At 37.0% G+C, this 13,452-nt stretch overlaps 1 protein-coding gene across 1 annotated transcript in view; it reads left to right on the forward strand.

The window, feature by feature from the left end:
• nvd (neverland) overlaps nucleotides 1-13,452 on the forward strand; it is a 76,790-nt gene that overhangs the window by 18,705 nt on the left and 44,633 nt on the right. Inside the window, exon 2 of the mRNA NM_001104200.3 lies at nucleotides 4,759-5,152. Within this exon, the coding sequence (NP_001097670.1) occupies nucleotides 4,759-5,152 (394 nt within the window). The remainder of the gene's footprint in view (nucleotides 1-4,758; nucleotides 5,153-13,452) is intronic.

Consider the following 13,452-nt stretch of genomic DNA (forward strand, 5'->3'; position numbering starts at 1 on the left):
TATTTAATAACCACTGGTAGGTGATCAGAGGAAAGCTCTTGCATTACTGCTGGATTAGCCAGCTGGTTAGGGATATTAGTGAGGCATAGGTCCAATGTTGATGCTTTTGCTTTATGGTTATGCGGAATATATGTGGGTTGCGTAGGGTACAAAATACTGAATTTTCCCAGATCTGAAAGTTCATTGAGAATTTTGCCCCAACCATTGGCTCGGGTACACTTCCATGCTCTGTGGCGCGAGTTGAAGTCCCCGCAAATTAGAAAATTTCCATTTATTTGTGAGATCTTAAGGAGATCAGATCTATACAAACTTTTTAAATGATTATGGTCCCAAGATAAATCACATGAACTAGGAATACATTTTGAAGTATTTCCAGCAAAGTAAATAGAGTAAATTTTTAGACTGGAATTAGAGTCAGTGTTGATTTGTATACCTACATTTTCAATAACATGACTTTTAATGCAGGGTATTTGTTCATGTATCAATGTGTTACTAACTGCAATGGCAACGCCGCCTCCCCTACTTTCCTTCCTGTCATTTCTGTATATAGTGTATTCGGGTATATTAAAACGGGGCTTCTCCTTCTCCGCTTAGACTGGTAGATTTCGAGGAGTCTAGACCGGTCTTGTGCCGGCTTTGATCGCCTTGGCCTCCTTTAGACCATAAGCTGAGATGTCTCCAAACCTGAAGCTCAGCTTGTGGTCGCTAGAAATATTCTTGGCACATGAGTTGTCATCAATGCCAAGGCTGAGGAGCGAGCCACCACCCTCATTCTTCCATGATATGAGACGCCAGTTCTCAGTGTACAAGTCATTCTGTTTTTTGATCAATTCCATGATCCACAGTTGCCTTTGCAGCCCTTGAGGTACTTGGGCCATCGAAAGAAGCAGTCAGTGGCCTGCTCTTCTCCACCTTCTGCCTCTTAGGCGTTTCCGTCGGAGGCGTCAGGTTGAGCTTGCCCGCTTCGAAGCAGAGTTGGGCCTTTGTTCTAGCGGCTGCGGTGTCTTGGCCAGAGACAAAGCTCCTGCGGGTGATTTGCCCTACTGAATGTAACGAAGATACCACTTCGTTCTGGCCCCCTCAGCCCCTTACGGTTAGTGTCATCCCGGGCCCCAGGCTGACCAAGTTGCGGTAATGGGTTTTTTTTTTTTGTCCGGACTCTCCGTTAGCGACTGGGCTAGTTGTTTCCTGGGCTTCCAGCCTAGCAGACTCTCGGCACGGGTCGAATGACACCTTAGTCCGGCCCGGAGATGTGGAAATTTAGAGAGCTACCAGCTCCAGCCCAACTACGATTAGCCAGCACTAACTAAGAGCCTGTTTCCAGCCGCCCTCGCGTGGAGAGTGTAGTTGCATTTCCAGTAGTGTGTCACAATTATCGCGCGTTGATCCCCTTGTGATACCTACTGGCATGTCGGCTGTTATTTTAGGTACAACAAGCAAATCATTTTCTTTGACAAACTTGAACAAAACTCCTCCCTTCAGTTTAAAGTCGTTGTAAGGTCGTTGTTCCAATATCGTGCGTATGGCCTGAATATATTCATCTTTTTGTTGGGCAGCCTTCAACCGACAAGATATCTCAGACGATACTAAACAAATCTCGTTGGCATAACGGCTGAGACAGTCCATGTGACGCATTCTCTCACCCGCACGATGCTTTGTCTTGAAGTCGAAATGTGCCATATACAAAATCCATTCTGCTACCTCTCGAGGATCGTCTTTCTTCTTAATGGTCTGTGTAAGCGCTATGTTGTCATTAACCAGCTTGAATGGAACTTCAAGTAAATAATGGCGAAATGGTCTTTACATCCAAAATGTAACTGTGCCTTCCTGATTCACTTGGACTCGTCCTTTTGCTCCAATAAAATATGGGGAGCATATTCTGCCATCCTTCTGCAGCAATGTGGTACCGAATCCGTCCTTTGAGCATCTGTGTGCAGCTCCGTTGATGCACCTATACAACAAATCCTTGAAACAGGTTCTTCACACAATGCTCTCTTTAGATTTTCAATAGCTGCGTATTCTTTAGACTCCCATTTGAAAGTAGCATCATTTTTTAATAGATTTGTTAAAGGTCGCGCAATGATGGCATAGTCTGTTATAAACTTCCTGAAGAATCCCGTTAGACCGATAAAGGATTGAACAGCTTTTACATTCTTAGGTACTGCAAACAGCTTAACGGCCATTGTTTTTCCTCTGCCAGGCCAAACCTTTCCATCTTGTACTGCATGTCCCAGGAAGTGGATTTCGATTACAAGGAAATGAAATTTCTTCCACTTTATAGGTAAGCCGAACTTCGCTGATTCAAATAGCTTATATCTGGTGCATTCGAAGGCGGCGGCGTTCTAAAACATTCCATGGGTATGGAAATCGAGCGCGATGCTGAGCTTGGCAGTCTCCATATTGGCCACAAACAGTTAATTGAGAGTCTTCTCAGGCTGTCAGGTAAAATGTAATGAAGAAGGCTGCCAACGTGTCAACCTATAGACGTATCAGTCATTGATTGGCTCACTGATGTATCTGGCGATGACAACCCGGCCAGATATCCTACATTCCGTAACGAAGCTTGCACAAGGGAATGTCGACCAGCACAAGGATGCTCCTTGTGGAAGTAGACGCCCAACGAATATTGCGATATTTGAAGTTGTACTACCAAAGCAATGGTCAGGCGGTCTGGGCTGGAGATAGCAGAGAACGAAAGTCTTGCATTTATTTGGGAGTCCAAGAAGCAATCGGTCGTGGCACTGACTACTACGAAGGCGGAATATGTGGTGCTTTCGTCAAAAGCTAAAGAAGCGGTGTATATTATGAAACTTGTTGATGAAATTGCCTTCGGCGATGTCCTGGCAGTGAAGACATACAGCGACAACCAGAGTACACTGAGCCTTGCAAAGAACTCCAAATTTCATGCGCGTATTAAGCACACAGACATTAGGTGTCATCATATAAGAGATTTGTGCAAGAATAAGAAAATTGAAATCGAGTATGTACCAGCGGAAAGTATGATTTCAGATGTGCTAACTAAAAACTTGTGAAAGGTTAAACATGTTAAATTTGTCACTATGATGGGATTGCATTAAACATGTGTATTTTTAGTTTGAGTTTGTAAATTTAGTTTTGAGAAAGACTGTTGAGAATTGAAAATTACTGGCAACGCTGTATGTCCCTTTTTAAATTACGTCTGGAAACCCCTGACAAGAACTTCGCTTCAGTGTAATCGATAAGTAAGTCGTAATCCGTAGTCGATGAATAATGAAGTTGTAATACATATACTATATGTCAAATAAAGCTTCTTACATTTCCTAATAAATTGACCTCGAACAATATTATTATTGTTATTAAATATTTTCGATATAGTTCTTAGCTAAAATGTAAAGGCTAAACGGATGACTCAGATTAGTGCAAGTTTGTTTCAGACTTAAATGGACAAAAGCTGTCAAAACTTATAAGAACATAAGAACAATTTTAATAATTTGTTCTAGAATGACTCGCTTACTCAACATCAAATAAATCGTATAAATAGCGGTAGCCGGTAGGATACCGAAAAGAAAGTCCTAGTCCTTTGACAATCAAGTCTAAAGGTGACCTACATAGAACATACCATACATACATAGATTGCGCACGCGATTTTGCCGCATCGGTATCCGCCAATAAACGCTGTGTCCTGATTATATTTTATACCATAATTTATCGCCCTCTTCGCAAAGTGAGACCGCGACTAAAGTGTAAAAGAAAATAAAAGTGCACAGTGTAGCTCACGTAAGACATAAGACTCGACATACTGTAGCAGTATGTGAACAATAAGAGTTTCCCTGTCTTATAACCAAATAAAACATAGATAGCATTATCCGTTGATAATCTATCCCAACTTCGTCGACAAATACGCCAAGTCCCCTGGAGAGCGAAGAAGCTTTAGTTAATTTATCAGACGAATTGAATACCTGCTCAGCCTTTACCCAACAATCGATACTCGACAGAAAGCAGTAAACGGACATAGACGGAGGGCAAGTTTGTTGACCCATGCCCATTGCCTCGTCCACTCTTACCCCCACAAGCCGCACACAACCGCCACGCCCACACTTTGGAAAAATGTCTTAATAATTTTTCACAGTTTATTACTCTTGTAACTGTCTATCGATATGCAAAAAAAAACTTTTTGCCACGGCCCCTCTCTCGCCCTAAAATCGCCCAAAACTGCCCCGCCCAAATATTTGAAAAACTTTTGGGTATATTTTCATTATTTCATTAGTCTTGTAAATTTCTATCGTTTTGTTGAAAAACGTTTTGCTATGGCCACTTTAACGCTCTAAAGCCGCCAAACCGGTCACGCCCACACTTTGGAAAATTTTAAATTTTTTAGAGGGCAAATTATACTTATAACAAATTGTAAGAGATATTATAGATGAAAGTCCTGGCGACCCTCATAAGTATATTTTTGGTCAGGATCACTTGCCATGTACGTTTATCCGTTTATCTATCCGCCTGTATAGCGAAGTCTATCCAATAATATATATTTAAAGTTGTCCAATCCAATCTGTTCTCGTTTACAAAAAAGGAAAGCCTTTTCCGTTGAGCTTACAATACCTTTTTTCCGAGCTCTAATGGCTGTAAGCTAATGAAATTGATGGAGACCCGGAGAGGATTTGATATTATATATGGATCCAAACTTTTAAAAAGAAACTTTCCGTAATAATACTTTCAGTGTGTATGCCAAACTTATTTTTAGAATTGATAAATAACTAGTCTTTTTAAAATTTTTAGGATTTGGACAACGAAAAATGGTCATTTTTAAGGAAAACAGAAAATGTCGTTTGCTACAATCATAAACGAGATACCATAAACCGATTAAGAAAATTAAAAATTCAAAAAATCATCGAACTACCTCCCCCTTATCCAAATGGCTGGTATGGTATCCTCAAATCGTCTCAGCTTAAAGCTGGGGAAGCAACTTGTGTGTCATGCTTGGGCGAAGATCTAGTCATCTTTCGTTCAAAGAAAGATATCGTGTTTATTCTGGATGCTTATTGCCCTCACCTAGGAGCCAACTTGGGTATTGGTGGAAGCGTTGCTGACGACTGTGTTATATGCCCTTTTCATCAATGGAAATTTCGGGGTACAGACGGATTATGTATAAATATTCCATATAGCACATCAGGTAAGTAATCAATGTTCTAAATTATAACATAATTAATTTTTATTTATATTGGACCACAGTTTGTTCGTGCGCGGTTCGGATTGTGGGTATTAGAGGTGAAGCTGATTTGCGCGAATAGGGATGTTATAATGTGCAGCTGGGGTCCTGAGTCGAGAAGACCCCGGCTAGAAACAAAGGTTCCTGAACCGTTATTCACTTATTCGCTGTCAGTGGCTAGACGCACAATATCTTTACTACGTCTCGCATGTGACAGAGAGTGTTATGCTTAGCTGGGATCAGCTTTTAAAGGCTAAACAATATATTGAGTGCCCAAACTCATGCAGAAGGCAGAGGTCGAAGGTTTGAGACTTGTAGTAAGAAACGCAAGGCACGCTTTGAAATCTCCCCCCGAACCGAAGATTTAAGTGTCACGAAACTGTTATCAATTTTATTCTCAATTCAATTATTATCAATTTCGTAAAAAATCCAGTTCTAAGTGTTAGCTGAAGCTCATGGTTCAGCTCCAAGAACGAACTCGTTAAACGAATAGGAGTCCGCTAAACGTTCCACTCTACTAAAAATAGCAGAGGAGGAGCCTCAAAAATAGGGTGACATTTTTGTCAGCGGTAAAGTTTCCGAAATTTTCAGCAGCCATGGCAACAGCAACAACAAAAAAACAGCAGATTACGTTATTTTGCTGAGTACTAACAAATCGAACTCCTTACATATTGCAATTTTGCGTAACCAGCGGAATTTCTTATATTCACTGAATGTAATCTTTTTGGAATAATTCAGAGAAACAACAGCGATATTTTTACATTTTTAGCTATAAAAAGCTTTGTGTGATTTGCACTATGTATTGTTTATGGACAAATTACGCTGGGTCGCCAAATGTTGAAATAATAAACTTTTTTGTTAGCTACTTTCTGAGAAATTAAACGACGATTTAGTGTGTGCGATTTCGAATGGGTTCCGTTTATTTGTTTGGTTCTAAAGCGAGTGATGAGCGACTTAATTGTAGATTTTTGCGGATTCCGTTTAATTTGCCGTTTTCCCTAAAAAAAAAATTGTGAAACCGATATGTGCCTCTGATCAGATCCCGTTTCTCTGAGCTAAGACTTTACAAGTTTTCTTTTTCGCAATGCAAATTAACTAGATCACGAAAGTATACAGTAAAATCATATAGTCCATAACCTTTCGTTAAAGTCAAAGACCGCTTATAAAGATGCTGCAGCAGTTGTAAAGATAGAAGATTATAATAATAGCGTTAAGAGATGTAAATATGAATTCTTATTTAAATTGAAGTAAAATATTCGAACTAAGAAACACAGGAGTAACGTAAATACATAATTCATAAAGAAATAGAATGGAATAGAGTCAACAGAAGAATAGAATGGAATAGAATCCCAAAACTGTCACGCCCACAATTTTGAAAAATGTTTTGATATTTTTCATTTATTTATAAGTCTTGTAAATTTCTATCGATTTGCCAAAAAGTTTTTATTTTTATTCGTTTTATTGTTTGTCTTTCCAAGTTCTATCGGTATACCAAAAACTTTTTGGCCCCGCCCCTTCTTACACCTATAAACACCCAAAATGTTTTATCAGTATATTCCACTTTTGAACAATTTTGAAATTTGTTCTCATTTATTCACCAATATCTATCGATATTCCATAAAAATTATGAAATTTCGCTTTCGCATTTCCAGTTTAAAAACTGGATAGCAATGGAACTCGACACTTTTTTTTTTGTATTTGCTTGCAAGGCAAGCATTGAATCTCGATGGGAATGTGTGCAGGAGTTAGCGCATGCAGGTTATACTTGTCTGCAGTTAAAGGATAGGATGAAATTAGTACCGCAGTCGCTGTACATGTGTTGAACCGGTCCTATTCGGTTAATAAAACAGCTCTAAATGGATAGCTTTACTCGCTAAACAGCTGTTGCACGCACAATAAAAGGTTTCTCTGCAACGATAAGTTTTTTCCTTGATACAAATATTTTAATACCTTTTGAGCCAAAGCGTTTTTTTTCATTCTGCAAAATGAGTTTTATTCAGTGTGGTTTGTAGTCAAAAACTAGTCAGTCAAAACTAATAAAAAATGGGGTACAGTAAAAATGTCCGTTTTTAAAATGCAGAGTAATTTCAGCTACAAGGGAAAAATTTCTGTGGTTTTTATTTATAAAATAATTTAATATGCAACCACTATCACGAAATTAAGTTTTTTGCTTGACTAGAAAAACCATACGAAATTAGAGAAATCCCCTTATAAATGAAGTTAAATAAATAAAAGGGGCGGTGCCACGAGCACAATTTTTGGTATCATAAATGATATGAGCCGAATGCAAAAAAATAAATTAAATATCTTTATCCATTCCGGAGTTACAAACTAAATAAAAAATAGGGGGCGGTGTCACGCCAAAAATTTTTGGTGTCATAAAAAATATGTGGAGTTATTAATTTTGACCATGTTTAAAGCAGAGCACACATAGGCGTAATGCTCTTTTCACCGCTTGCTTGTCGTTGACAATCCAAAACTGCAGCGTATTTAAGTGATCGTTTTTTATGACCAGATTCGTAAACTGATAGAGCTTGGATATGATGATAGAATTAAGTTGTTCAGTAGTTAGGTGCGTATCCTAGTCTCCCTGGAATCCTCATCACCCCTTGGTCATCTATGAATGGCGACAGCGAGCAAAGCTTACTGATTTTAGTCTTCAAATGCGGTAAATTCTGACGCTTCTGTAGATATCTGTAGATATAAGCGGTGCAGAATATAAGTTCATTATACAAAGAAATGAACGTATTGAAAGGGGAACAAGTGTGTACTATGATCTATGTAGTTATTTGTTCTTCTACGACTTTGGACGGGCATGGAGGCGTAGTTTTGTCCGGGGGCTACTGGTCTTCGGATTGGTGTAGCCAATTTGGCCCGTTTCACTACAGCTTTTGCTGCGATGGGGTTAAGCCACGTGTTCCGCAATCGGCAGGATTCTCCTGGGTAGGAACAAGGCGTCAACTGCAAAGATCTTTATGTATCCTGTATAATAAGATCATGGCGGTATTTATTTGGAACGTGCAGTTGCTCCTGGATCCATGTAGTGAGTTTGGTCGGCTGCCGATAATTTCACCTTAGGTACAGTGAGAGGTCCAGTTGAGGTGACCCGACCCTAGTAAATTGGTGTGGGTTGTCCCAAGCTATGCGCACGTTGCATATACGGAGGAAAGCATATGTAACTGGAGAGAGACAACTTTGTTTAAATAGAATCCAAGCCAGCGTGCGACATGGATTTGTTGGATATCAGGAAGGCGTTCGATGTGCTTGATAACCGTTTCCGGTTTCCTGATCGCGGAAGTTCCATAAGTCTTTTAAGAGGATCTTTGATATGACGATCACGGGCATTGGGGTTTAGCCCAATGGGTCATAAAGACGTACCACTATGTGTCTAAATATGTGTTTTTTCAATAAACAGCATAATGGACAGCATAAGTGGCAACTACAGATAAGTACGATTGCAGCGGCCTATTGCCGAATTGTCAAGAGATATGACCACGCGGGAGGTGATTAGCGCGGTCATAGGCCTTAAACATAGATTTAAGAATAAAACTCAGCTGCATTTACCAACGCAGACTGCGGCGGATGATAAGAACCTATGTATGAATGAATAAAAGGCGAAGCCTTCGCAGCAGCGAGTCAGTTAGATTCAAACACCCGAATTGAACGCATTAAGTGTACGCACAAGTTTATAGTGTGAACACTGTGGATAAGAGTGATCTTTAAGAATAGGTAGGATTGATAATGAACTTGATTTGGAAACCATAGACGTCGTTACTAGGCTGCAGTACAAGCCGAGTGTCTTTACTAAGTGTTTGTTGTCCCTTTCGAAGATCGTAATGTTGCCATACAATCAGCTGCAGGAATGTGACTTAGAAGCGTTGGGTGGTTTGTTTCCGGAGCTCAGTGCCAGCTGTTCAGATAATATTCTGATATTGTTTATATAATATTCTTGGTTTATCGAACTTTATTTGACACCGAAACCGTTTGTATGCAGGCGGAATATGTGGACGGCTGAGCTCAAAATTAAGAGACCTTGTCTCTCCAAACGCTGTGTACAAAGATGTTTGCTTACATAAATAAGCAAATAAATGAGCAAGGGGAAAACAATAATTGAGGTTATTGGGTTATTTATTTTAGCAGGTAGCTAAGCGCTGGCAAAGGCAATGACAAAAACAAAGACAAAGGAAATGCCGACGAGATTGAGAATTGAAATTTGTTTATAAACTATGGAAGGGTGCTATGTTTATGGCTTGGAAACCTCTCCCCCTTCTAAAATGACGCGTCCCGCTTCATTATTAATTTCGTTTAAACGCTCATTTAATTCTGTTGAAAATTCTACTTCATTATTTGGTTTTTCTAGTTGTGGCCGTTTTTGTTTGGTTACAAATATATAATTTCTGAATTTTAATATTAACATAGTAATGAAGTACAAAATGATTAAAATTAGTAATATAAGTGAAATTGAAATTTTCCAATTGTAAATTTCAATAAATGGGTTTAAAATATTAATGTTCTCAAGAGAATGTTCTGAATTGTTGGATTTTATATATTCTGATATTTCCAGGTTTTTAAAATGGTTGGTAGTAATGTACTCAAGTATTTTGTTTTCTGAGTTGGTGTATGAAATATTATTTATTGTAGTTGTGCTCTTAAATGTTATTAAATATGACCAGTTTAAATGAGAATCGTTCACAATATTATTTCCACTTATTAGAATGGCACCTTCTTGAATGATATCTATATTCTTATTTTTTTCTAGAATTTTAGTGCAAATTGATTTTTCTCCATTTAGTAAACGGGTAAAACAAGTCTTATCTTTACTTATAATACAATAGTTGTTAAAAAGTTCGTTCTTAAAATTAGATATGTCATAAAAGGTATTTTCGCATTTTGCGACCTGATTACTTATTAGTAATTTTCCATCATTATGTGAAATGGATCTGGCATAGTAAATTTCCCATCTGTTTGTTATAACGGGGTATTTTATATAAATAATTAAGAGTTCTTTTTGCAATACAATTTTGAATATGGAGATGTCCATTAAGTCTGCAATAATTACAGGTTGTTGTTCGTGATCTAATATTTCTTTAATGTCTTCATTATTTAAAATTTGTGTGTTGAATAAATCAATTTTGGCTAGTGTGATAGTATCAATTAGGTTTTGTAAGTCGAATGTTAATAAACGTAAACGATGTTTTCGTAACGGCAATTCTTGATCAATAAAAATGTTTTTAAAGTGATCGGAAAGTGATTTTAATTTTTTAAACAATTTGGAATTAATAATAAATTGTTGGTTATTGTTTTCAATTAAATCATTTATTTTATTCTGTATTTTAATGAAATCATCGTGATCCGGAGTTCCAGCTAACCATTTCCAAATAGTGCCTAACTCATTTATTCCCCTTTTTGATCTAGTTGGTATCAATTGTGACAGAATTAATTCCAGTACCTGTATTTCGTAAGTATTTTCCCATTTTGTCCGAATATTTGTATCCTTTCTAACATATCCTGATTCTAGATTGATTATTTCTTTATAAAAACTTAAGTTAGTTACGTGGAATAAGTCGGCATATGATTCATAGGTAAGGACATCCTTTTTGTCCTTGAACAGGAAGAATTCGTGATTGGAGTAATCAATTATTTCTGAAGTGGTTATCATTACGAATGGTATTAGAAGTAATAAGAAATGCATTTTCTGTAATTTAATAAAATAAAAAAAATATGGTATTTGTTAAAACTTAATGTTGTATTTGTGAATAGATCTGTTTCTATTATTGATTATAACTTTGTTAGGTAAGTTTTCCTTAACAACCTGTTTTTTCTATCTAGTTTTTAGCTTATTTCTTTCTCCGTGTTTCTTTTCATAAAAAACTTGACCTACATGACATTCTTTTTCTTTGCGACCTTCATTGTGTCTTACTAACATTTTTTCTTGTGTATTCTTTAGAATTCTTGAAATGTTTTCGTGATTAATTTTATTATAAAGAATATCAAAAGGTTTTTGGTTTGTTGTAGAATGAATGCTCTGATTGAATTCTTTAGCGGCTCTAATAATTATTTCAGAATAGTCAGTAAGATTAAATTCTTCCTTTATACAACGAGCTAATTCTGTTAATGTTGAATGTGCCCTTTCTTCTTGTCCGTTCGAGGTACTGTGTCTGGGGTCTGCGAAATGTAGAGTTAAATCACATCTTTGTGCAAAGGATTTAAATTGGACAGAGGTAAAGCTTGGTTAATTATCAGTCATAATTACTTTGGCGTGGGGAAATTGTTGGAGTAGTTCCATTACTTTATTCTCGATGATTAGTTTGTTTTGTATTTCTTTTACAACCAGGAATTTTGAATACGCGTCAATACCAGTTAAGAAAATAAGACTTTGCGCGTAATAAATGTCGATGTGTATGTCTTTAGTTGGAATAGGGGCTTCCCCAATAGGAATTTTAATAGGATGCCTGTTGTATTTATTTTCGTTGCAAATTGTACAATTTTTTATGTATTTGTCGGGTTAAGAATATCAGAGGCCTCGCTGCCGTCCGTCCGTCCATATCAGCGTCGCTCAAATCTCTTTTTTTTTATATAATTTTATGCAGTCAACGCAGTCAACGAGTCCACTTGCGTCTGCTTTGGCTTCTCCACGATTAATGCCCTCACTCCAGTTTCGTGCAGCCTGCTTTGTCTCTTCTCAATTTTTGGCATTCCCTTTTCATTATATAGTTTTCCCTTTCTAACCAAGCAGCGCAAGTGGCCACGTTCAGCAACAGCTCTATCGCTCTCGTTTTTGCAAAATCCCGTTCATAGATAATTCATCTATTCATCCTCACACATTGACAATAAATAGGAACACGCATAATAGCAAAGGGAACATGGAAAAGAAGTAAACAGCGACTACACGCATACTCATTATTTTCGCCACGACATATTCTTTTAATTTGATAAATAAATTTGGCCCATAATATAATCTATTGATTTGCTTGTAATTTTCATCTAAACCTCTATGAGCTCGACTATGTGTCTCTTCTATTATAATAGCTTTATATTCATTATTTTCCACGTATTGTAGAAATATTTTAGTATAAAGAAACTTGTTGGTAAAGTTATTTGTTAATGGTAATTGAATATGATAAAGATCTTCTAAAGTGCAATGAATTCCTACCGTTATGTTTGGTTTTAGATACTTCCTTAATATTTCTATTAAGTTTTCTGGCGTGTCATATTCAATTATATGTCGTGTCTTATCCAAAACGTTCAATGACTCATGTATTGTATACCTCCCTTTTGTTAATAACAGTTGTTGTTGAAACTGATTTAACGGTTTTCGGGTCTCTTGTATTACATTTTCAAAACTACTTTCGGCAGAATGATGAGTATTTCGATCTGAGCTTGATTGTTCTATATTATATGATATTATTTATTTTTATTCGAGATAATGCGTCGGCTACGACATTAGTTGTTCCGGGTTTATATATTATTTTCGGGGTGAAACTTTCTATGAAAGAGTACCATCTTTTCATTTCCACGTTCGGGTTTTTATCTGAGATTGTGAATGATAAAGATTGGTGGTCTGTTTGTATTTCTATACCAACAACACCATATAAGTAATTCCTGAGATTTTTAAGAGCCCAAACTATTGTCAACAATTCTTTTTTATTTGTGGCATAAAGTTGTTCGGTTTTATTTAATGTTTTGGATATGAAGGTAATTGGTTTATTATCCTGTGATAAAACTGTTCCGATAGCTATATCTGATGCGTCTGTCGTTAAAGTGAATTTTTCGTTATAATCAGGTTGAACTAATTCCACTCGTGCTATTAAATTATCTTTAAGTTCGTTAAAAGCTTTAACAGCTGGGTCATCTAACTGTATTGTAATTTTTGTAGACATTCTCCTAGAAATTTTTCCATTTTTTCCTCCTAAGTATTTGGTTAGAGGTTTGGCAATTTTTGCATAATTTCGGACAAATTTTCGGTAATATCCAGTGAGGTCCAAAAAACTTGGAAGCTCTCTAATGTTTTTTGGAATCGGATACTTCATAATAGATAATATTACAGACGGATCTTGCATCGGGTATCTGTCAGGTATTGTGCTTTCGTTTAATTTTTTATAGTCAATAACTAGTCGATGTTTTGGAGACCCATCTTCGTTTTGACCTTTTTTGGACACTACTAAGACTGGTGAATTGTAAGGGCTTCTATTTGGTCTTATAATTTGTTCTTTTAGCATTATATCGATTTCATTATTAAGGAAATCTGAGACCGACATAGCATA

The sequence above is a fragment of the Drosophila melanogaster genome, chromosome 3L, assembly GCF_000001215.4.
Source record: "Drosophila melanogaster chromosome 3L".
NCBI lineage: Eukaryota > Metazoa > Arthropoda > Insecta > Diptera > Drosophilidae > Drosophila > Drosophila melanogaster.